The sequence below is a fragment of the Mesoplodon densirostris genome, chromosome 3 (genome assembly GCF_025265405.1).
Source record: "Mesoplodon densirostris isolate mMesDen1 chromosome 3, mMesDen1 primary haplotype, whole genome shotgun sequence".
Classification (NCBI taxonomy): Eukaryota; Metazoa; Chordata; class Mammalia; order Artiodactyla; family Ziphiidae; genus Mesoplodon; species Mesoplodon densirostris.
Genome location: NC_082663.1, coordinates 30334790 through 30360798, shown reverse-complemented (window position 1 = coordinate 30360798; position 26009 = coordinate 30334790). Strand labels below are relative to the sequence as shown.

The 26009-nt window shown below is 35.6% G+C and overlaps 1 protein-coding gene across 9 annotated transcripts in view; it reads left to right on the top strand.

The window, feature by feature from the left end:
* The window catches only part of LMBRD2 (LMBR1 domain containing 2), a 47406-nt gene that overhangs the window by 1292 nt on the left and 20105 nt on the right, over positions 1-26009 (top strand). For 7 of the 9 annotated variants that reach the window (XM_060092798.1, XM_060092797.1, XM_060092796.1 and 4 more), the window contains 9 exons: positions 8657-8893; positions 9151-9248; positions 10541-10636; positions 13762-13929; positions 14849-15059; positions 15230-15322; positions 21396-21470; positions 23720-23833; positions 24199-24382. In XM_060092798.1, the coding sequence (XP_059948781.1) occupies positions 8720-8893; positions 9151-9248; positions 10541-10636; positions 13762-13929; positions 14849-15059; positions 15230-15322; positions 21396-21470; positions 23720-23833; positions 24199-24382 (1213 nt within the window). In that variant the 5' untranslated portion in view covers positions 8657-8719. The remainder of the gene's footprint in view (positions 1-8656; positions 8894-9150; positions 9249-10540; positions 10637-13761; positions 13930-14848; positions 15060-15229; positions 15323-21395; positions 21471-23719; positions 23834-24198; positions 24383-26009) is intronic. The other 2 variants (XM_060092805.1, XM_060092804.1) reach the window with 1 other exon arrangement.

Below are 26009 nucleotides of genomic sequence, written 5' to 3'. Positions count from 1 at the left end.
TGCTTAGCTTGAAAAATAACCACCTTTTGACAGAGGAAAGCATTCATGAACCTTTAGTTTGTTCCTGAAACTAGGTGAAATTGGTGTAAAGAAGGGATCTGTTCACAGATTGAGTCTGATTGAAACCAGGTGAAGAATACGAGGCTGAATGTTCACAATTCATTAAACTAATGTTACCTGGAAAATATTTTTAAATGCAGTGTTCTGATTTTTTTACATAAAGTGACCTTTAAGCAGTTACCTTCGCTTGAAATCTACATCCTTTTCCCTTAAAATTGCAACTCAGAGGAAATATTTTTAACATAAAAAATTATAGTCTCCTTCAGGAAAGTGAACAAGACAGAGGGCGCTTATAAGCTAATGGAGGAGAAAGAACAAACAAGAAAAAAAAGATATAAAATACCATGATGAGAATAAACAAAGTTTTGAGGTATAAAGTAATTGGGAGAGGCCACTTTAGATAGAGATCTTATAGCTAGGAAGTTCTAACAGATGGGATGATTCTAAATTTAAAGATAAGAAATACCCTCATACTAGGATTTAGCCTGAGAGCTAGGGAACATTTCTAGTTTTCAGAATATTTGAAATGTCTGAATTAGTGGGCACAAGGTCCTTTATAGGACTTCAGAGAGAGCCTGTCAACTTGGAAAATCAAAGTCTTCAAATTGTAGAATAGATATTTCACTAACAGTTTGCTCTGGCAGCAGAAATATTTTAGCTTACTAAAATGGGAATAATTTTCTTCTGCATTCCTTCTAATAATGGCTGTTCTCTTAATATAGTTAGTAAAAGTTTAACTTGGTAAATTGGTACTTTAATATAAGGAATTGTGTCCATTGAAGACTTGAGATTACCAGCTACATAGAGGTTGCTGTTTGGTCTTTTCAAGAACTGCATTATGATTGCTACTGATGTGGATTATTTTGTTTTCCTGATTAATTTTATTCTTTTAATCTACTCAGCACGCCCCATGTCCCATTTTAGTGAGAGAGGTATACCATATTTCTAGAAGTAGAATTACTAGATCAGTATCTAGGACAAATCAATTACATTTTTTTTATGTCTGCAAATGACATTAGAGTGAGTAATTTCTAGTACTCTTTAGAAGTTTCAGAGTGCAAAGTGACTTTGTAAATTGGGAAAATGTTTCTCATACAAGAGGCAAGAGCATAGTTAATTACAGCATATTCAATATTAGGGCATAGGACAGGCCAAAAAGGACTAGAAATTACATTCATCTCTAAGCTATGTATATAGCTTATATGTATATATATATATATTCAGTAGTATATTATTGTTCTTTTTGAAAATCAAATGTGACAACAGAGATTCTATTTAAATAGAAGTGTGATGTGCTTTTTCCTTAGTTCCATCATAGCATGAAGTAAATCTTAAGATTTGTTAGTGTTTTCTTATGTTATTTAGCTTAGGTGAACAAAAGACTAAGAACAGTTACATAGCAAGAAGTTTCTGTCTGCTAATCAAGTTTCAAAAGATTCCTTTTCCCTCAATTAATTTTATTTTTATTTATTATTTATTATTTATTTATTTATTTTTGGCTGCATTGGGTCTTTGTTGCTGCACACGGGCTTTCTCTAGTTGCGGCGAGCGGGGGCTACTCTTCGTTTGCGGTGCGTGGGCTTTTCCTTGCGGTGGCTTCTCGTTGCGGAGCACGCGCTCTAGGTGCACAGGCTTCAGTAGTTGTGATGCGTGGGCTCAGTAGTTGTGGCACACGGGCTTAGTTGCGCCGCGGCATGTGAGATCATCCTGGACCAGGGATTGAACCCGTGTCCCCTGCATTGGCAGGCAGATTCTTAACCACTGCACCACCAGGGAAGCCCCTCAATGAATTTTAAAGTAGATCTAAAAGATCTACTTTTTAAAGTAGTTCTCTGCAGTTTAATACTCTATAATGGGCAGATTGGGGCAAGAACAGAAGGGCCCTTTCCCAATTCTGATATGCTCTGTTTTCTTTTTTACTTTCCCCATGTAGATTACTTTCCCCATATATTATCGTTAAGTTATGGCAGCCTTAAACCTGCAAAGTTAAAAAGGCTTAGTTAAATTCTATATTAAACATGACTTTATTAGCACTGTCTTTATATATATAAAGAAATAACTAATAGGAGAACATTTCTACTTTGTTCATTGAAATGAAATGAACAAGTGAAAACTGAGCAGAAGAAATGATTTAAACAGTCTAAATTGCATTGAGAAAGTATGTCTGGACTGGAGCAGAGACTATGGTATCCTAATTGTGAGCTTGGCTCTGTAGTCAGGATGCCTCTGAATCCCAGTTCTTACCCTCTCTGTGGCATTTTCTCCTTTACTAAACAAGGATACTAACCTTTCTTACTGGGCTGTGAAGTGTAATTCGATACAGCATGTTAAGCGCTAGCACAATGCTTGGAATCTAGTAAACTCACACAAAATATTAACTACTTGTTTTTTTTAAAAATTATTTTGTTACTAGGAAGGATTCTAAAGATTATTTTCTAATTACCAAAGTAAGTCTTATAATCTCTTTACCTAAAATCTTTAAGGATCCGTTACAATTCCAGTTGTTTTCTTCTTGCCTACTTACTGGTTGCTACCTCTTTCATGCCTTGCCAAAGGTGGAACAGTTTGTATATGTCCATCTTTCTTCAAAAGGCTTGTTGCTCTTTGGAATTCACTTCACCTGGTTGGTTTGCCAACTCAGCTCATTTTTTAAGATGGCTTCAAAAGATATTATGCCTTTTTTGCATTTTTAGAGTGGGAGTTACATTCTTTTGTGGTATTCTATCTGTATCCTAAGCTGAATTCTCCCTATACCTGAAATCGTTGAACATGGGATTAATGATTACCTTTGGAAGGTTTAAATTTTGATTGGTGGTAAAGAATTGTTGACTTTCATTATTTACATCTAGTTCTGATTCTTTTGATTTTTCATTATTTGGATCTCGAGTTGTCTCCTGGTTTTTATTCACATGTCTGAGTAAAGATACATATTTAAGTTAACACAGTCTGTCTGATGAATCATTAGGTTCTAGTTGGAAATTTTTAATTCAGTTCAGAATCTTAGGTTTTGGCAAAATTTTTGTCCTGTTCTCTTGTTCAATTGATACCAATCTTTCCTTCTTCCTGTCTTTTTCTTTTCTCCCCCCACCCCCTTTTTTTTTGAAAATATTTGGGATGTTTCAGATTCCAAAATGATCTTAACCTCTAAATTTTCTACTTAAAGTGTGTTTAGCCTGAAAAACTATCATCAACCATAAAATACTCAGGAAATAGTACTCCAAGTCAGTAACATTAGCAAACTAATTATGAAAGGCATTTGAAGGTAGTATTATTGTATAATATCTTGATGACTGGTAAAAGACTGAATTGGATTTTAAATGTTTAAAACTTTCAGAACTGATATTTTGAAAGGTAAACTGTGCCTGCATATTAGGTACTAAAATATGAGTGAATGAATTGGCATTTTAATTTTAAGTAAAATCTACTTTTGCTGCTGTGGTGTTAATGCCCACCTATGATAGATTTATGCCTCTTTTTCATTTCTAATCACATGGAACTAAATTTGGATTTGCCTCCAAATTTTAGCATTTTCTTGTTTTATTTTTGCCTTTTAGCCTAAACACATTATTTTAATAAAGAATAGCATTAGAAGGACCATTGTTGTGGTCAAAGGAATATTTGCCCTTTTGCCCCCAAGTATATTTTTGCATAGCTGCACATCGTTACAGTTCAGCAAATGATCCATTTTGCTTCACCTCCATTTTGATCATTTGCCTAGAAGAATGGCATTGTCTTTCTGTAGGACGTTGGTGTGTCAAGTGTACCTTTGTGACATGGCTTTGAGATGTGTTCTATCTCTTCACAATGGACAGAACACAAAGGACAGGGGAAGGGGTGTTTGGGCTATCTTACAGACCTAGAGAGGTAATCCCACTTTGTCAGGTGAGGCAAGGGGAGCAATTTCTATGAACGTGAACATCATTTTTTGTTTTATAGGAATGAGTGTGGGTCCAAGCTGTGGTAACCACAGAGAATGAGAAACAAAAAGCATTTGGTATCCATCCATTCATGGTTTTTTGGGGGTTGGGGGGGAAGACCATTTAGGGTAAAGCTCTGCTTTGAGACCATTGAGGCAACTAGTTATCTTCTGGAAGCACACGGTATGAAGGAGGTGGAGATTAGCAACTAGCATTTATTGAAGACCTACTCTGGAACTCCTATTGGCGTTTTACTTTTATAACTCACTTGATCTTCATAGCAACCTGTGTGAGGTGATCATATATCCTCATTCAGCAGCTTAAATTGCATACAATTACACAATTATTAAATGGAGTTGGGATTTGAAACCCAGGTTTACCGTAATATAATAAAACATTTGTGTTTTAAAATAGTTGTAGTTCTAGGCACTTGGTAACACTACAGCAAAATTTTTCATTGTCTAGTTGCTATGTGTTTTACTTTCATATTACTACACTGATTTTTAAATAGTATTAAAATTACAAAAAAACCCCACATCATTTGAAAGTAAAAACACACACATACAAAGAAAGAGCAAGAAAGAAAATAGAAGTCATCTCTTAACTGCGTTGTGGCACCACTATTAGCATTCTGATGTATATTTGTCCATGCATATATGTGCGTTTCTTATGTATACTCCCTAAGATCCCACCCATGCCCCTTTTTACATCTCTATAGTGTCCCTCTGGATCTCACCTTTCTTCTGGGCTGGAGGAATCTGGTGGGCCCCTTTAATCATTGTCTGTAGTGGAGTCTTTCTGTTAGGTGGTCCTTGACTCAGACACAGATCCCTGCTCCCATAGGTCATGGCCAGGTTAGCGGGATTAGTGATTTATGAAACCCTTGGCTGCTTTTGTCAAAAAGGTAAGGGACAACAATGAGACTGGTGGACATTTTTAAGACTTGCTGAACTATTTAGTACAAACATTTAAATTGTTTCTAGGTTTTTATGTTTAAATAATGCTGCTGTGAAAAATAATATTGTAGATAAATCTTTGTTCCCATTTTGGTTTTTCTCTAAGTTATTTGAAGAAGTGTTGCTAGGGCCACAAGGATATATACCTTTTTTAAGTTCTTCGATACATAGTGCCAAATTGCTGACCACCCTGGCAATGAGTTTTTTTTTTTTTTAATACACCAAACTTGAGTTGTCCAATCTTTATTTTTATTAGATTTTAATTGATAATTATTTTATGAATTTAATATACAAATAACTAAATCAGATGGAGAATACAGCACCCCTAGCTTTGAACAGAAAATTATTCAGTTGAAACAACTAAAACAGGCTATAGGAATTCGTAAGGAACCTTGGAAACTACTATCATTCTGGACCGTAAAAAAAAATTCCTTATTTGAAATTAGGTACAAGGTCAAAGATATGTACTTTAAAACTATTATTTTCTCATCTCACGTTAAGGAGGTCCCAACTTTCATTTCTAGTTTCATGGGACCCCCTAGGCCTAACCTTGTGTCATAACAAGGCAACAAGTGTTCAGTTTGAACTGAAATAAATGGTGTGATGAACAGAATAATAGACCCCCAAGGATATCTATGCCTTAATCCCTGTGTAACCAGTAAATATGACTAGATTATCCAGGTGGGCCCAATGAGATCAGATGAACCCTTAAAAACAGAGCTTTCTTCAAGCAAAGGGCAGAAGAGAAAGTTAGCAATTTCAAGCGTGCAGAGGATTTGACAAGCCATTACTGGCTCTGAGGTATATTGGGCTGCATGCAAAGACTAGAAAGAAGCCTCTAGAACTAAGGGCAAATGCTAGCTGACAGCCAGCAAGGAAATGAGGATCTCAGTCCTATAACCATAACAAGCTGAATTTTACCAACAGCCTGAAGGAACTTAGCAATGGATTCTTCCCCAGAGTCTCCAGAAAGGAGCCCCTGCTGACACCTTGATTTCAATATTGAGAACTCAATTGAGCCACGCTGTACCTAGACATCTGACCCACAGAAACTATGAAATATCTAACCTTCAGAAACTATGACACGTGGGTGTTGTTTTAAGACACTAAGTTTACAGTAATTCTTTACAACAGCAATAGGAGACGAATACACTGAGTATGGGAAGAGATGTAACCAAATCATTTCTTTATACTAGAATAAAGGATCCATAATTCTTTTTATTCACTATAACATTTAAGAGTACTGACTATGAATCAGACTGAAAAACTGACAGCTGTTGTAAAAAAGTTAGTAACTAGCAGCAAGTTTATAACTGATTGTTTTATAACTGATTGTGTTGTTTGCTGATATCCATAATCTTATTATGTAACTATTATCGATGTTTCCACATATTTCATTGTTGTTCATTCATTCTTATTTATGTAAAAATCTGTGAATCTAGTTTTTCAGTTAATGTTATGGTAGTTTTCTAATGTTATTGAATAATCTTAACAAATATAATTTCTTATACTTCAGTAATAGTCCATCAATGGTTCTGCCATGTCTTAGCATTTCCTTGCTAATCTCTGATATTCATTCTTTTTTCTATGGTTGTCATATTCCTTGCACTGGACAATTTCAGGCAAAATAAATATCTAGGTCCAACCATAAAGGGATTTTCATATGATAATTATATTAAATTCACATTGAGTGATTTTTTTCTTAAAAAAGCTGTATCTTAAAGATGGTAACAGTTTTCATCAGCACATTCTACATCGAGCTGTCACCTAACCACTTAATCTATTCTTGACTTAAAAGTAAGATTTAGGGCCTCCCTGGTGGCGCAGTGGTTGAGAGTCCGCCTGCCGATTCAGGGGACACGGGTTCGTGCCCCGGTCCGGGAGGATCCCACATGCCGTGGAGCGGCTGGGCCCGTGAGCCATGGCTGCTGAGCCTGTGCGTCCGGAGCCTGTGCTCCGCAACGGGAGAGGCCACAGCAGTGAGAGGCCCGCGTACCACAAATAAATAAATAAATAAATAAGATTTAACTCACTGTTATTGTGATGGTACAAGTTGTTTCTCTGAAAATGAAATTTGAAATTTTGAGTAGTAATGAGCAGAGTTCTACGCCTTTTGAGTTGTAATAAGTATTTGTAAAATTAGTTTTGAGGACAATAACAAGAGTTTTACATTGCCTTTGAAGTCAGCAGGAATAAAAAAGAGTGTATATACTAAAGCATACAGTAATGTTTTTTATTCATTGGCTTATTCATTCAAGAGCTATTTTTTGAATAGCGACTGTATGCCAGACACTATTAGAGACATGGGGTACAGTACTGAATAAAATAGTCAAGTCTCTGCTCTCATGGAGTCTGTGTGTGTGTGTGTGTGTGTGTGTGTGAGAGAGCGTGTTGGGGGGTGTTTTCAGGGAGACAGTAAAGAATATACATTATATCAGGTGGATAAGTGCTTTCAAGAAAAATATAGCAGGATATGGTGATAGAGAGTGACAAATGGGGTTCAATTTTAGATATTTAAGAATGAAAATATTGGTTGAAATCCACAGAGGAATGGAAAGAAACTACTTCAATAATATAAAGAAATAATGAAGTAGTTTATTAAATGTGATTTTTATTTGTGATATTCCATATAGAAGGATTTCTTATGTAAATTTAAATTTAGCCTGTTAAAGTACCCAAATTTCTTTATTCTTTTAATAACTAGTTTTGTTTGGAGATGTTTGTTAATTTGACATATTTTATTGATTCTACCTTATTTTATTTTGGTGGGTTGCATCATAATCTTGATTCTCTATGTTAAGATGTTGATTCATTCCTTGGGATACTGTAGTTAATCTATAGACAAAGAAAAATGCCTGACATTGATTTTATAGAGGTGGAAAGCACATATATTTTCTTCAGTTAGCGAAGGTAAATTATTTTATAAGAGTAGAAAGACATCAAATAAACCATTTTCTGCTATCTGTATCATCAACATTTATAATTAAAAATATTTTCGAATGTATGACTTTATTCAGTAATCACTGGTAAATTTTTCTGCCTATAAAATAGGTGAAGTAACTTTAAAGAAAATAAGATTTGTATAGATAGGTGGAAAGTGATGAGTATATTGAGTATATTTTGTGGAGCAGTAAATGAATAAGAATTTCAGGTCCCAAAAGTTAGACAAGATTAGGACGAAAGAAAGAAAAATACTATTTCAAACAAAGGAAACGTTACTTTCAAATGGTCTCTCCTTTTTGGCTCTCCCTCCCAAAGAGTCTCTCTCTTTTAGAAAATCTTAAGTAATGACTATCAATACTTAGAAAACTTTATTTTACAAAATATCTAATTTCCTAGAATTCAGTCACTAGTGTATTTAATAGAAAATATTCTGTTAGGACTTACAATATTAAGGAACAAACTTTAAGTGATGCTGTATTGAAACTGTTCATATCTAGTATTCTTACTTTGTAATATTTTTGGAACTAGTGTGGTTTTTGCTAAAGTGGTTTTTTTTCCTGAAGATACAATTTATGTGAAATTTTCAACATATGATTTAAAAAATAAGACAGAAGTACTTGAGAGTAGGAATTATCCTTTTCATCTTACTCATAGTCCAATGTAAAGCCTGACAGTTTTCTAAAGAATCTATTAGTACATTAATAAAAAAATAATTAAGAGATTTCCAAGTGGTCATTTCCTATGTTAACACTTTTTGTTTTTGTTTTTGTTTTTTTTCAGTTTACAGATATGATCCAGGCCTGTATGTGAATTACTTTGGTTAATCAGAGCAAATATTGAATAATGAGTGGTGCAGCTTTGGGACTCGAGATTGTTTTTGTCTTTTTTCTGGCATTATTCCTACTTCATCGATATGGAGACTTTAAGAAACAACATAGACTTGTAATTGTTGGAACACTGCTAGCTTGGTATCTCTGCTTTCTAATTGTCTTCATACTGCCTCTGGATGTTAGTACGGTAAGAGGTGAAACTGACTTTCACAATTTAAAAGGCAGTTGTAGTCATACAGCATGTTTGAGATATGTTTTTAAGACAACCAAGTCATGTAAAAGTTAACTTATATTTTAAACTTAAGTGTTACTCTATGAATTTGATCACTAAAAAGCATAGCCAGGAAGGTACTTTTGGGTAGATAGGTTGATACACTTCAATATCCCTTAAGTACTTGGTAACTTTTTGGTTTTCATTTTTAAACCATACCTTCATTGCTTTAGACAATATACAACCGGTGCAAACATGCTGCTGCAAACTCGAGCCCTACTGAGAGTAGCAACATTACAGGATTGTATGCAGCTGCTACCCTGGTTCCAAGGTACTTTCTTCTTCTTCTTTTTTTTTTTTTTAATATTGTAGGGGGCAATTTGTTTAAAACTTGTCGGTTTTTACCATCTGGATTTTATATTTATAAAAGTTTATCCTCATTCTCTCTTCACCTCCCTTCTTCATCCTTTGCTCATAGACTTTTAATTACCTCGTATCTTATTTAAGTTTAAATCTTAAATAAATTTTAGATATTTATTGGTAAACAAGGCCTTTCAGTAGATGCTAATGAGAAGCTTGGAGAAAACCTGATTTTTTTTTTGTCCCTTACTAAGAAAGTGACTTCCAAAAGCTGTTTTTCCTCTCAGCCTCTCCCCAGTCAAAAACAATGGGGCATGCATTTTCTCATTTGCCTTAATTTACAAGGTTGTAATAAAGGGTGAGGAGGTTATTCTGTATGTAGGATATTCCTTTCATATTGCACATCCTTTGATATCATTATAGTTTTAGACTGAGAATAAAGTTCAAATTATCAAAAGGTTATATTGAATTCATATCAAACTTCCAAGTAAAAAACTAACAAATATTGGTTATAGCTTTTACCAGTGCTTTAAGTGGTATGTGCATGCTTCTTTATGCAGCTTTTATTTTATTTTTTTTTAATCAAAGCTGGATAAGGGTAAATTTTAAATGTAGTTGTTATTCCCTTTTGAAGAACCATTGTGGATTGTTGGAAGCCCTTGGACTAAAGGATAGCCTTACAGTCTAAGCAGGATGACTATTACTGGAAGAATCTATGGGCAGATACACATATATTCAGAAACTTCAAACAGAATTATGTATAGATGCTGGCATCTATCTCCATAGGAGATATGCTGTATGACTGATGAGTTAGGGTTCCAGTTTCTAGGAATTAATCACCTAACGTCTTTCTCTCCTTCCTGCCATAACCAGCCCCACAAATGGGGTGAGTGTGTATCTTAAAGGTAATCATCAACCCTAAAGGTAACCAAATCAGAGATTTGATTTCATGATGCATTTGCTTTTAAAGACTGTCACTTTATTAGTCTATTAGAACATCCTGTCCTCTTTTTACTCAATGACTGAAAAAAAAACACTGAAAGTTGAAAATTTAAATGCATTCCTCTTTAAAACAGTTTTATTCCCTTTTTGTATGTTTTCTCGACAGTCAGCTTTGAATTTTAAGTTTTCTATGAAATTTTACAAATTAGAATCAATAATTTAAAATCCGAATGTAAGTGAACTTTGCCACACACAAATTAATTGTGCAATTCATGTAAGTAATCATATATGATTAATTGGCTTTAAATTGTTATTAAATAGCCAGCATCCGTGTTTCAAGCCATGGAGTTATATTCCTGATGGAATCATGCCAATTTTCTGGAGGGTAGTATATTGGACATCACAATTTTTAACATGGTAAGTGGTAGTGAAGGAAAAAATTTTTGATATTTTGGCTAAATTTTTAAAAGTGATTATTTTTCCAGTGAACTTCCATATTTTAGAATTTATTCAAGTGTCACTATTTTTTCCCTTAAGTCTGTATCCTGTCTCTTTCTGCTCATTTGGGTCTCTCACATCTTAAAAGGAATGAAAAGAAAAAAACAAAGAAGAAATAGAGAACAGAAACAAAAAATTCTCCTCGTCACCATTCCCTTTTAGTTATTGCCTTCTCTCTGGACATTCTGCAATGCAGTTTTCTTCAAGTCCCATTGTTATGTGAAACTGCTCTCTTGCTAAGGTCATCATTATCCCCTGGTTTTCTTTCTATGTGCTTCACCCAACCTTCTGAATTTCCTTTATGGGCTCCATTTCTGTGGCGCATTTCCTAAATGTTGGTGTTCCCTAGGGTCCCATCTTTGGTCATCTTGTTATCTGACTCTCCCTGAATAACTTTAATTATAGCCATAGTTTCATTAACCTGTGATGCATTCCAGATTTTTCTTTCTACCCGATAATAGCTTTGTCTTTCTGCTGTGCTCCAGACTCATACTTTTTCCACTGCCTACTGAGCATTTTAGATATTACGCAGGTAACTAAGCTCTAAAACTGGAGGTGGTGAACATTGCAAGAGAAAAATCACATAGCAGAGTGTAGTGTCCCTGTAGCATGTTCACTGAACTTGATTAAGCCCTCAACATTGCCAGACTTTCATCTTTTGTTTCTTTCGTCTGCTTGCTCTTCATTCTCCACAACAAATCTTTCCAATCACTACAAACCACAGCTCTTCCCTTTGTGACTCTCTCTCTCTTACATCCTAGAAACAGTCGCCTTCTCTCCTTGCAGATGACTTGACTTCCTGCCTCCCAGTGAAAAAAGAAGTCATCAGATGGAAGCTCTTTTCAGCTTCTCACCAACAAACTTACCCACCTACCCATCCTTTCTTTCCTTCCCTCCAAGAATGGAAGAGTCCCTCTTCCTGAAATATGGACCCATCCTCTTCAGCTCTCATTACTTATACTTCTAGCTTCCAGTTTCAACCAAGCATGTACAATTCTCTCATCTTTTTTTTTTTTTTTTTTTTTTTTTTTGCGGTATGCGGGCCTCTCACTGTTGTGGCCTCTCCCGTTGCGGAGCACAGGCTCCGGACGCGCAGGCCCAGCGGCCATGGCTCACGGGCCCAGCCGCTCCGCGGCATATGGGATCCTCCCAGACCGGGGCACGAACCCGTATCCCCTGCATCGGCAGGCGGACTCTCAACCACTGCGCCACCAGGGAGGCCCCAATTCTCTCATCTTTAAAAACAAAACAAAACTGTCTCAAATCAGAACCCTTTCCAGTTTTCTATCTTCCCCCTCAATGATCTACTCATCACAGCTGAACTTTTTAAGAGAGACTCTTTTTGAGTATGAATTAGTACAGTAAATTGCACAGATTGTGTTTAGTTTGACTTTTTTCAAAGTGAATACACCCATGTAATCAGCACTCAGATCATGATATAGAACATTAACAGTATCCCACGAAGCTTCCCTCATACTTCTCTCCCAGTCATTATGCTCCCCAAAGGTAACCATGATGCTGACTTCGATCACCATAGATTAGTTTTGCCCCCTCTTCAACTTTATAAATATGGAGTTATACAGTATGTATTTGTTTGCCTCTCTTTTTGCTCACATATTTGGAAGATTCTTCTATGTTGTATGTCTCAGTATTCTTTTCTTTTTCATTTCTGTAAAACATTGCATTTTGTGAGTATACCATCGTTTATCCTACCCAGCCAAACTTCTTGAATTGTCTGCATCAGTGTCTCCATTTGCTCACTGCTTACCCTTTCCTCAACCCATTGAACTGTATTTTCTACCCTCCTTTCTCCACTCACACATACAGGCTCTTAATTTACTTGACCTCTTGGCAGCATTTGATTCTATTGTTTTCTCTCTCCCTTTCAAATACTTTCTTCTCCTGGTTTCTGCTCCATATACGCCTTAGTTTTCTTCTGTAACTCTCGACTGCTCTCTCAGTTTCCTTTGCTGGTCTCTCCTTCTGTTTGTCGGCCTTTCCTTTAGAAGTTGATATTTCTCAGGGGGTCCGTCTCAGATCTTTCCTCCTCATTCATTCTAAATCAGTTTTTGTTTTTTTTAATTTATTTATTTTTAATATATTTTATTTTTGGCTGCATTGGGTCTTCATTGCTGCGCGCGGGCTTTCTCTAGTTGCAGCGAGTGGGGGCTACTCTTCGTTGTGGTGTGTGGGCTTCTCATTGCGGTGGCTTCTCTTGCTGCGGAGCATGGGCTCTAGGCACGCGGGCTTCAGTAGCTGTGGCTCGTGGGCTCTAAGAGTGCAGGCTCAGTAGTTTTGGCACACGGGCTTAGTTGCTCTGCGCATGTGGGATCTTTCCGGACCAGGGCTTGAACCTGTGTCCCCTGCATTGGAGGGTGGATTCTTAACCACTGCACCACCAGGGAAGCCCCTCATTCTATATACTCACACTTCCAGATTTCATCTACTGATGTTGTTTCAGTACCATTGATATGGCGATGACTCTAAAAGCTACTTCCTGTGCACCTCCTTTGGGATGTGTCTTAGCTACTTCAACATCAGTATACTGACAGCCACCCTTCTCTCCTTCTTCTTACCACAGCACCACCCCTTACCCTCTCTAAATAGTTCCAATTTTGTTCCATTTAAGTACATTCTCCATGTTGAAGCTTTATCAGTCCTTAGAAAACTAAAATTTGATCATGTCTCCTTTCCGTTAAAGAAAATGATTCCTCATTATTCTTTGGATGCAATCTAAATTATTCATAAAAGCATTAAAGGCCTTTTTTTTAGATTCATTGTAAGTCACCCATTCTGTTGTACTCTCTGTTGGTCATTGTGGCCTCCTTTTGCTCCCAGGAATGTGCTTTGCTCTCCCCAAAATTTAATATTAGAAAAATATTCAGCTATCTATTATAGTTTGTTTCAGTATTAATTATTACTCAAAATCATATTTATTTATGAAAAGAACCACACATTAAAATTGAGATTCACATATTTTTAGTATTTTGAGATTATACAGACATGTCAAGTGTTTTTTAATCATGTTTTTTCTTATCATCCAGGATTCTGTTACCTTTTATGCAGTCATATGCAAGATCGGGAGGGTTTTCCATTACTGGAAAGATCAAAACTGCGCTGATTGAGAATGCAATCTATTATGGCACCTACTTGCTGATTTTTGGAGCGTTTTTAATTTATGTAGCTGTAAACCCACACTTGCACTTAGAATGGTAAGAAAAACCATGTTCTTAACATTGTTTCTGTATACATTTGCATTTTTGAAAATTAGTTTTTATCTCATATGCGGGTAAACAAACATTTCCTTGAGAAACCTACCATTATATGTTTTATAGATTCCCCCAGAAGAATACCATAATAATATATATTACTAAGAAGGAAAATATGGAATAACATCTTTGAATATACATATTGGACAAGGGACTGATGCTTTGTCTAAGAGCTATATGTTAAAAGTATTAACTCCCATGATTTTTTGATAGACTTTCAAATTTTGTGTATGACTAAATACCTAGATTTCTTTCTCATTGGAACTTGTGAATACTTTACTTTTGTTCTGATTATAATTTGAGGGCATATTTCTCTTTAACTTCGGATTTATCATTGCAATAAAATTGAAATCTGTATTATACTTATGGTCTATTATAATATACGTGAAGAGTCAGAGCTGAGAAGTTTAGGAATGGAGTAGCAATGATAATCCTTACTGTTGCATTCTTGAGGTTTGGGTGCATTTGCCTTAAAACAAGTTAAAATTATTTCAGGCTTAAAATTTTTTTCAGGCTTCTCTTGGTTAATATTAAATAAGAAATCACCTAATGAAAAATATATTTTCTTCAGGATAATTCTTGCCATGAATTTTCCTAGATCCTAATTTTAACTATAATAGAAGCCGTGTTTCCTGTGTTAAAGTTTATTTCTGCAGTCACACTCTAACTTTTCATTAAAACACGTTATCTGCTGTTACTAAAAGAGTAGCTAAGGATTTGAAGGTCGAATTTTTTCATATAAAATTGGAGCCATCTTGTAGGGCAGTTGTTTTCTGAAAAAACATTTAACACTAGTTCCATTTAACATTTTTGTTGCAAAAATTTATCTTTCACAGCTATCTGCTTGTGTTTTCTTCCTTAGGAACCAGCTTCAGACAATTGGGATAGCTGCTGCAAATACATGGGGTCTTTTTCTTCTGGTGTTGTTGTTGGGGTATGGCTTGGTAGAAATCCCTCGGTCATACTGGAATGGAGCAAAAAGAGGTTATCTACTTATGAAAACTTATTTTAAGGCAGCCAAATTGATGACGGAGAAAGCAGATGCAGAAGAGACTTTAGAAGATGTCATGGAGGTAAGCAACTTTAAACCATAGAGTCAACAGTCATCAAGTTGTGTGTATCTCCTTTTGGATATACTGTTGGTTTTGTTGTTGTTGGCACACTGATGGGCTTTAGAATAAAAATTTGGTGATGTACAGTTATTAAGGATGTCTCATCCATTCGAGTGACTTCTTATTGGCAGTTCAGCGTCATGAGATATCATCTCCATCTTCTAACCGACAGAGATGCAGGGAGAATATATTCAACAGTGCAGTGTTATGCTTGTTGTCTTGAGGTAACTTTTATTTTTATTTTTTTGGCCGCACCAGGTCTTAGTTGCGACACGCGGGATCTTCCTTGAGGCATGAAGGATCTTTCGTTGTGCTGCGTGGACTCTTCGTTGTGGTGCACGGGCTTCTCTAGTTGTGACGTGCGGGTTTGCTCTCTCTTGTTGTGGTGTGCAGGCTCCAGGGCACATGGGCTCTGTAGTTGTGGCACGTGGACTCTGTAATTTGCGGCACGGGGGCTCTAGTTGAGGCACGCGAGCTCAGTAGTTGTGGTGCGTGGGCTTAGTTGCCCCGCGGCGGGTGGGATCTTAGTTCCCTGACCAGGGATCAAACCCATGTCCCCTGTATTGCAAGGCGGATTCTTTAGCACTGGACCACCAAGTAAGTCCCCTGGGTTAACTTTTAATAGTTAAAAGTTGCAACTCAAAAGATTCCCAGATTAGATGATAAGTTATATGGTTACCGTGACATAGTAGAAGTGAAAATAGAAATTAAAGGACGCATCTTCCTGGAAGTTTGACCCAAAGTAATCCCACCAAGTCTGGAAACCTCTTTAGAGACCAATATACATGGGAATTTGTGTCCCTAAGTTTTGTTTCCTGTCTGTAATCTTAATAAGGCACTCACTTTACTCACTTGTAAAATTCATACGACTTGAACCAACTTCACAAAGTTGTTGAAAGTATAAATTTCAATAATATACACACAAAAAATACAACAAATTATAAAATTTTGCTGTTTAATAATTTCGTTGTTGGTTTTAAAAAAGGTAGCCACCTCAAATTTTGCTCTTCTGGGCAAATATGCTATTCCAATAATGTTATTCTTCAGCTTAAAACCTTATGTTGAAGGCTTTTGTTCACTTTAGTGTAAAGCAAAATGCTGTAATGTGGCCTACCAAAACATGATTTGGCCCACGTCTAGGTCTCTCTTATATCTCTCTCTTCCCCATGCTGGTCAGCTTTGGTTCCTCAAACTTAATAATGGTGATGATAATAGCAAACAAGTATGTAGGCAAACAAGTATATAGAGTCACATATTTGCCTATGACTTTCTAAGCACTTTATATATATTAATACATTTAATTCTCAAAACAACCTTATAAGGGAGATTTTTTTAACCTTGTTTTATAAATGAAAATGAGACACACAGAGGGTGAGTTTGCCATGTTCACATGGCTACTGGGTGATAGAGCCACTGTGACTCTAGTTCATGTTTTAGCAGGGATTGGCAAACTTTCTGTAAAGGGCCAGATAGTAAATATTTTAGGCTTTCTGTGCCATATGGTCTCTGTCGCAACTACTCCATCACTGTAGCATGAAAGCAACCATAGACAGTATATCAATGAATGAGCAATGGTTGTGTTCAAACAAGAACAGATGGTGGGCCTGATTGGATCTGGTTTGCCGACCCCTGCTCTTAACTGTTACATTCGTTGGCACTCTATTCTGTCTTTGAGTATGCTATTCCCAAACTCTTGGAATGCTCATTTCTCCAGTCTCTTTAGCTAATTCCTATTTCATTTTCAGGTCTCAACACAGTGAGAATTCTTCAGCAGAGGCTTCTGTGTTAGTTTCCTGGGGCTGCCACAACAAAGTACCATGAACTATGTGGTTTAAACAACAGAAATCTGTTGTTTCAGAGCTCTGGGGCCTGAAAATCCAAGATCAAGGTGTCAGCAGGGTTGGTTCCTTTAGAGGGCTATAGGGAAATTTGTACCATACCTCTCTTCTATCTTCTGGTAGTTAACTGACAGTCTTTGGTGTTCCTTGGCTTGTATTATAGATCGCTGTCTTCATATTCACATTATATTCTCCCTGTGTGCCTGTGTCCAAATTTCCTCTTCTTATGAGGACACCAGACAGATTATGGGCCCACCCCATTCCAGTATGACCTTATCATAATTTAACCAATTATATCTGCAACAACCCTATTCCCAGACAAGATTACATTCTATGGTACTGGGGTTTGACACATCAACATATGATTTTGGGGGGAACAGTTCAACCTGTAACACCTTCTTTGGTCCTCCAGATTCTTAGATACTCAGCAGCCATTTTTAAGTGAATGAATAAATGAACAAAAGAATGAATACTGATTCTTTAATTTTGGTTGAAAATTTTTATGTTGACTTCTCAGCATTTATTTATAAAATGTTAAGAACTGTAGCAGAAGACATTGATTCAAAATATAGGAGTAAATCTCCTATAAATAATACTCTATTACATTTCCTTAGGCATGTGATGGATATTATTACATTTTTCAAAGGAAGTTAATTTATATTTGGTATTTTTTATATTTGATATATTTGAAAATTTGAATTTTGAAAATTTATATTTGATAATAAAATGATTAAAAGGAGATCATTTAAATTTGATAATGTTCCCCTCAAAAGTTGGTATTAAATTCAGTTGTTTCAGATTTAAGGAATATGGATTTCACCAGTTCATTCAAAATTCCTTGACCAAGTTTAAATTAAATGCAGTTTATTATTTTAGATCTGGATTTTGCTAGGAGGAATCTTCAGTGTCTGAATAAAGATAGATTTTGTTGTTGTTGTTGTTAAATGGGAGTCCTCTACTTAGAAATAGGATGTGGAAAATTAAGGATTGGAATTGATGCCTTCTTTGCTATTTTAGTGTAGGTTTAAGGTGTGAGGGATTTAAACAATTTTAGATAAGAGAAATTTTTCCATGTAATTAAGAAACCACTCTCTTTATTGAACATATCTGACATAAAACATTGTGTAAATTTAAGGTGTACAAAATGTTAGTTTGATCCATTTTTATATGGTAAGAAACCACTCTTAATGGATCATTTGAAAATAGCAGGAAGTCCACATACATAGCAGGAGAACTCTAGCCCTTTTTGGCCCCCTCAAAAAATGCATGATTTAGCAGGTATGAATTTCTTTGTCCATATGTTTAAAGGGAATTTGGGATCCTTCCTGTTTTTCTGAATGTCTGAAAATTTATAAACTTGTGGAGAAATTTTTTTCATCATTTTTTAAATACCTAGTGTCTTCCTGCCATGTTAAGTGCTATGTGGAACTGGCCATTAGGATACTAATGGTCTAGAGTAGAAAATTGTACAGTCCCTCACAGTATATGATAAATGCACTGTAAATGATACATGCTCTAGTGTAGAGAAGTTTCGCTTAGAGGAAGAGGTGAAATGGAGGAAGGAAATATGACCTGGGCCTTGAAGAATGGGTATAATTTGCATAGCTGACAGCATTCTGGTCGGGTATCAGGAGGTTTTAAAACCAAATTAATTATGCATAAGATAAAAGATAAAGTTTATAAGGTTTGAAAGATAGATAGCCAGATAGCAGGGCCTTGAATGTCGGACTCAAAAGTTCAGTGTATTTTGAAAGCAGTGAGGAATCATTGACACCTTGCATGCAGGAAAGAGACATGATCCTGTATATGGTTTAGGATAATCAATCTGATGGAGGTGTGTAGAATAAAGCATGGACAAGAATACTGATAACTTAGTTTGAGAGAAAACTTTTAAAATCCACTGGTTTTGAATACATCTTTTGAATATATCACAATCACCTTTTTTTTTTGGTAATTACTAATTATATTTTTCATCTATCCATAAAATCTTCCAAATGCAGTTTTATAAAAACCAGTTTAGGGCTTCCCTGGTGGCGCAGTGGTTGAGAGTCCGCCTGCCGATGCAGGGGACATGGGTTCGTGCCCCGATCCCGGAAGATCCCACATGCCGCGGAGCGGCTGGGCCCGCGAGCCATGGCCGCGGAGCCTGTGTGTCCGGAGCCTGTGCTCCGCAACGGGAGAGGCCACAGCAGTGAGAGGCCCGCGTACAGCAAAAAAAAAAAAAAAAAAAAAAAAAAAAAAAAAAAAAACCAGTTTAGTGTTTTATGATATATTTTCTATGTATACATCTGTCTGTTACTTTTCTTTGAAGCATTAATAAAACTTATAAGCCATGGCAAACCATTCAAAAGGAATTTTTGCTAGATGGCCAGAGGTCACCTCTACCTGCTGTCATTTTTCAAGGCAGAGGATTTGGAGAGGGACAGATAGCTACTTATTCCACTGAAAATTGCCTTTTAGTCTGATATATTGATATATTTTGTCTGGTAAAGAATTGATTGGGCACAATAATGACAAAGTTCAAAATTACATTATTTGATATGAAGAAAATAAGCTATTATTTCAAATACTTTCCATACTTTATTAAAATTATGAACCGAGAAGGAAACTTAAATTTATAAGATATAGCAAATATCAATGTTTCAGTACTTGCTTTTGTTTAATATGCTAAAGAATTTAGAGGAAAAATATGATTTTCATATATAATATATAATCAGACTGTATAGTTTGTATTCAAAGTTATGCTAACTAGTCAACAAAACTTTAAGGTAGCTTAGAAATGGAAGAGTGTAATGTAGTGATGCTTCAAGCACCTTTTAAAAACCCAAGTCCTGTCATTCCGTTTTTAGGCCTTACTCATTGACCTCAAAATGAAATGTTATTAAGGCCTTCTGGAATACTTTGCTCTTACTCTACAGCCTGATCAAGCACAGTGCAGACCCTTGCTCTCCTTTCCCGTTAGTCACTGGAGTTTCTTTTCCTGAAACTCCTTGTTCACTTCTGCTTGGAGGCCTTGGTACATGCTGTCCCTCTGTCTGGAATATTCTTGCTCCTCCCTTTGGTCGGCTGACTCCTATCCTCAGTTTAGCTTTTTATCTCTGTTTAAGTAATCAGTTCATCAGAAAGTCTTCCACACTAGATTATACAACAGTTTTCACACCATTTCTATTTGAATAATGTCTGTTTTCTTCACTAAGCTAAGCTCTTCGACAGGAGCAGTGTCTGTTGGTACAGATTATTCATGGGGTCTGCATATTTTAAATTTTGATGGATATTGCTAAATTATCTTCCAAATAGGTTATATCACATTTTACTGTGTATAGGGGGGCCCTTTCCCCCGCAATCTTACCACATTACATAAAAGCAGCTTTTTATAATTTTACAAGAAAACTGTCCTCATTTTAAAGAGTTGTAGGGTTTTTTTTAGTAGGATTGAACATCTTTTCAGATATTTATTGGCCAATTGCATTTCTTCTGTATCTTCCCATTTTTCTTTTGATTTTTAAGAGCTCTCCATATATTAAGGATAGTGATATTTTTTCCATATATGTTATATTTTTTCACAACTTTTTCTATATGCCCTATGGTTTCCCTGCCCCCCAGTTTTACATCTATTAAGGCCATCCTCTACCCTATAATCAGAATGTTATTTTTAATATCCTGGTTGGTTCACTCTTGCTTCCCAGCCTTTGAACATGCTGTTTCTTCTTCCTAGAACAGTGATTCTACTTAAAAATTTCATTTATATTATAGAATATTGTGATTCTTTTAGAACTACTGATTCTAAAGATTCCCTTCTCTAACCCCTTTATTTCTTTCATATGCATTAAATTGTTGATTTAATTATCTCATCATCACACTGCAGTCTTAGTGAAAGACTTATAACACCATGTCTTCCCACTCCACCCTCCAGTATGGATTGTGGTGACCTTACACCTAGCACAGTGCTGGCACATAGTGAACTCTTAATTTTAAAAATGTGGAATGAATCATTAGTTGTGACTGCTGTAAAGTATTCTCTCATTGGAAAGGAGCAGGTGCTTTGTGACAGTTTTAGCCTGTTCTGCTTCCTCTGGTTTCTCTGCTGTATTTTAGATAATGAGATAATTGAGCTTGAGGAGCAAGATGGAGAAACTCAGTCCTGTTCTTTTAGAATCTCAGTTTGCCTGATCCTTCATGACTTTTTATAATGTTTATTCATCTTTGTGTACCAAGTAAGCAAATGGTAAGGCAGTAAATCTAGAAAGTTATAAAAAGCGTGAGGGTATAGGTATAGCTGTTCTATAATTTTGTGTTTTTCTTAAGAGTTTTTATTCAGAGAATAGAACTTTATTATATGCTGAGTAATTTGGGTTGAAACTAAACTTGTGAGAATATATATAGTACCTAGAACATCCTGATTTGAAACATCTAATCTACAGAGATGGAAATATTTTTATTTCTCTTACTGTTTTCATAGGAAGTTCGTAAGGTGAATGAGAGCATCAAGTATAACCACCCACTGAGAAAATGTGTTGACACAATACTTAAAAAGGTAATTAAATAATATTCTCATCTATTTTCTTTTGAAATGTAAATTTACATACTATATTATAATAAAAGCATCAGAAAAGTATGCAAACAGCCTATGATTGAAGTCATCCAACTCCTTTCCATTTTCATGACAATATTAACCATAAACCCATAGTAATTTGTAGATAGAATTTGTTCTTTTGTTACTATAGGTTTAACATTATTTATTGGCAGTATTTTCCACTGAAATGTGGCTATAGAGGTTATGTTAAATAATGTAAAATGATTGCCATGACACAGTGATGGAGATGGACCTTTATAGGTTGTAAAAGTGTCATTAAATGTGGTCACTAAAAGCATATTTCCTATAAGAAAATAAATTAGGTCCTCAATAATCACATTTAATCAGCTTTGTACATGGTATTTTACAATATATTTCATAAAATGAACGACATTATGAGATATTTAATACAGATATTTAATAAGAAACCATACAATTAAGGTTTTGATGCATTACTATTGAATTAGAGGTATTCATATACTTCCGAAAATGATTATTCCAGAAATGAGTTCCCCAATTGTCTTCTCTGCAACCACAGAGCCACTGAACTATTCCTTTTCTTGTATTTAGTTTACTTTATTTTTAAAGACTTGTATGTAAGACTTTATTTTTTTATTGAGGTAACATTGATTTATAACATTATGTGAGTTTTGTGTGTACAACATTATATTTCTACTTCTAGATACCCTATACCATCCTTATCACCAAAAATTTATTTTCCATCAGTCACCATACATTGGATCCCCTTTACCCATTTCACCCTATCCCCCACTACTACTCTGTTCTCTGTATCTACATGTTTGTTTTTATTTGGTTTGGTTTATTCATTTATTTTCTTTTTGTTTGTTTATCAGCTTTTTATATTCCCCATATGAGTTGAATCCTATGGTATTTGTCTTCATCTGACTTATTTCACTTAGCATAATACCCTCAAGGTCCATCCATGTTGTTACAGATGGCAAGATTTTATCTTTTTTTTAATGGCTGAGTAGTATTCCCCTGTGTGTGTGTGTGTGTGTGTGTGTGTGTGTGTGTGTGTGTGTGTATCACATCTTCTTTATCCATTCATTCACTGATGGGCACTTAGATTGTTTCTTTATCTTGGCTATTATAAATAACACTGCAGTGAACATGGGGATGCAGATATCCTTTAGGATTAGTATTTTCATATTCTTTGGATAAATTCCCAGAGGCGGGATAGCTAGATCATACAGTAGTCGTAGTCATAATTTTTTGAGGACTCTCCATACTGTTTTCCATAGCGGCTGCACCAATTTACATTCCCACCAATAGTGTATGAGGGTTCTGTGTTCTCCACATCTTCACCAACACTTGTTATTTCTTGTCCTTTTGATAATAGCCATTCTGACAGGTATGAGGTGATAATCTCATTGTGATTTTGATTTGCATTTCTTGAATAATTAGTGATGTTGAACATCTTTTCATGCACTTGTTGGCCACCTGTATGTCTTTGTAAAATATCTATTCGGCTCCTCTGCCCGTTTTTCAGTCAAGTTGTTTGTTCATTGTTGAGTTGTATGAGTTCTTTATATATTTTGGATGTTAACCTCCTATTGGATATATCATTTGTAAATATTTTCTCTCATTTGGTAGGTTGTCTTTTCATTTTATTGATGGTTTCCTATGCTGTGCAGAAGCTTTTTAGTTTGATATAATCACATTTGTCAAATTTTGCTTTTGCTTCCCTTGCCTGAGGAGACATATCTAGAAAGATATTGCTAAGACCAATGTCAGAGAGCATCCTGCCTATATTTTCTTCTGGGATTTTTATGGTTCCAGGTCTTAGAGTCAAGTCTTTAATCCATTTTGAGTTGATTTTTATGTATGGTATGCAATAGTGGTCTAGTTTCCCTTTTTTGCATATGGCTGTCCAGTTCTTTTCCTATATTTTAAATCTATTATACTAATTATTAGCTAGTGCTTATTTTGGTTAAGGTGATAGTCATGAGAATCAATTCTCTAATCATTTCTTTTATATTTGCCACCTTTTGAGATCTATTCAGGGAGGTTAACCAACTTGCCCAAGTTCATAGAGGTAATAAATGACTAATAGTGGCATAGACAACTTCAAATCTGGAAGATGTTTGCAAGAAAATTAGATATGCTCAAGAATGAAAGATTTTTAATAAAAATAAAATTTTTATCTTTTTTGCAAATAAAATTTCTAAAAATCTACTCATTCCTTTTAGTGCCCTATAGAGTATCAGGAAAAAATGGGTAGGAACATGGATGATTATGAAGATTTTGATGAAAAACATAATACCTATCCAAGTGAAAAGAGTCTGGTAAAACTACATAAACAGGTAACTTTATATAGCCTTTTTACCTTCTGATGATTTTAGTTAGATTTGTAATTACTGCCCACAAAAAAGGAAGTTTGAGCGAATGTGTATCAGAAATTCCTTTGATCCTGTCCTTATCATTATTCTTGGAAGTGTTTTAACTTCGTTTTTCTCGACATGGTTACTGCTGGCATTTGGGGGCAGGAGAGCTATTCACTAAGCATAAGTGTTATATGTATTATAGAATATTAACATCCTTGACTCCATCCAGTAAATGCCACGAGCCCTTTCCTATTGTTGTGACAACCAAAACATGCTCCTTAGTGGGGAGTTGAATCACTGTTGGATCAGAACACTGACAGGTATACCCCTGCTCTCTTTGTTAGGTGATTTATTCAGTTCAGAGACACCGTCGAACTCAAGTACAATGGCAGATTCTTTTGGAACAAGCATTTTATCTAGAAGATGTAGCAAAAAATGAAACTAGTGCTACTTGTCAGTTTGTTCATACCTTTCAATCGCCGGAGCCAGAAAATAGATTTATTCAATATTTTTATAATCCTACAGTTGGTATGTAATTTGATGTACATTTCAAATTGTAAAGCTGATAATTTTTCTAACAGAAAGTGTATATTTTCACCAATGCAAAGTTGAATTATAATTGTGTTATTTGACTTATGCCATATGGTAATACTATGTATTTGATAAACCTCCCCCCCAAAACTATTTTACTTGTCATATAACGTATAAACTATTAGCTTCCACTCTTTCTTCACAGATAACCAAAATTCTGTGCAAAAATATATGCAATACATCAAGCATAGTTTGTATACATAATATATACTTAAAACAATTAGAATTTTAAGCAGTTTTATATCACAAGCGTGGATCTCTTCTTTAGTCTTGACATATTACTAAAATGTTCCCCTAAGATGTCCTCTTTGATTACTTACATTTATTAGTCTATATATAAAACCTACATTCAATAGTCATAATTATTTTATTCTCCTTTATGATTATTTATGACACTTTCTTCAAATGTTATCAAATTTAGTATGAAGAACTTAATGAAAATACCAAAGTGTCACAGTATTAGAACTTCTGTTTACCTTATTTATTCAAATAAACTGTTCACTTGATTTTCTTTTACATGTTTGGTCTTGAGTATGAAAACATAATGGCCATAACAAATGTCTCAATGAAGGTCTTTTTTTTTAATTAAATAAAGGAATGATGTGATACTTGTTTTCATTCATTCAACAAATATTTGAACCTATATATGCTATGAATTGTTGGGTGCTTGGTATATATCTGAACAAAAAAGACAAAAATTCCTGCCCTTGCAGAGTGAGAAAAACAGGCAATATATACATAAAGGTATGAACAGGATGCAGAATAGGTAGTTGGCTGTAGATATTGGAGTTCAAGGAAGAAGTCTGCTCTGCAAATATAAATTAGGGTGTCATTAATGTATAGGTGGGCCATGGGTTAGGATAAAGTCAGTGAAGAAGTGATGGGATAGAGAAGAGAGAAAATCTGAGGACCAAGCCTGAGGTACTGCCAATTTAGACATCAGGTTGATGCGGAGGAACCAGCAGAAAAGACTAGAAAAAGAATGGCCGGTGAGATAGGAGGAAAACCAGGACAGTGAAATGTTTTGAGAAAAAGGTTGTATAAAGTACCTTTTCAAATGTTTCAGATAGGTAGATTACTATGAATATTAAGACTTGACAATGGGGGGCTTCCCTGGTGGCGCAGTGGTTGAGAGTCCGCCTGCCGATGCAGGGGACACGGGTTCGTGCCCCGGTCCGGGAAGATCCCACATGCCGCGGAGCGGCTGGGCCCGTGAGCCATGGCCGCTGAGCCTGCGCATCCGGAGCCTGTGCTCCGCAACGGGGAGAGGCCACAGCAGTGAGAGGCCCGCGTATCGCAAAAAAAAAAAAAAAAAAAAAAAAGACTTGACAATGGGATTTCAGAGAAATGAAGTGGGGGGAAGGGTAAAAAAGCCTGATCAAAATTTGAAAGGAGAAAGAGGGAAAGCAGTTAGAGACACAATAGAAAACTCTCAAAATGTTTTCCTTATGAAAGGGAATAAAGAGGGAGTAGCTGAAGGAGGGTGGTAGGGTCAAGGGAATTTATTGCATGTAATTTGCAAATGACACTTTCGAGGAAATATGTTGAGACAGAAGAGAATGGC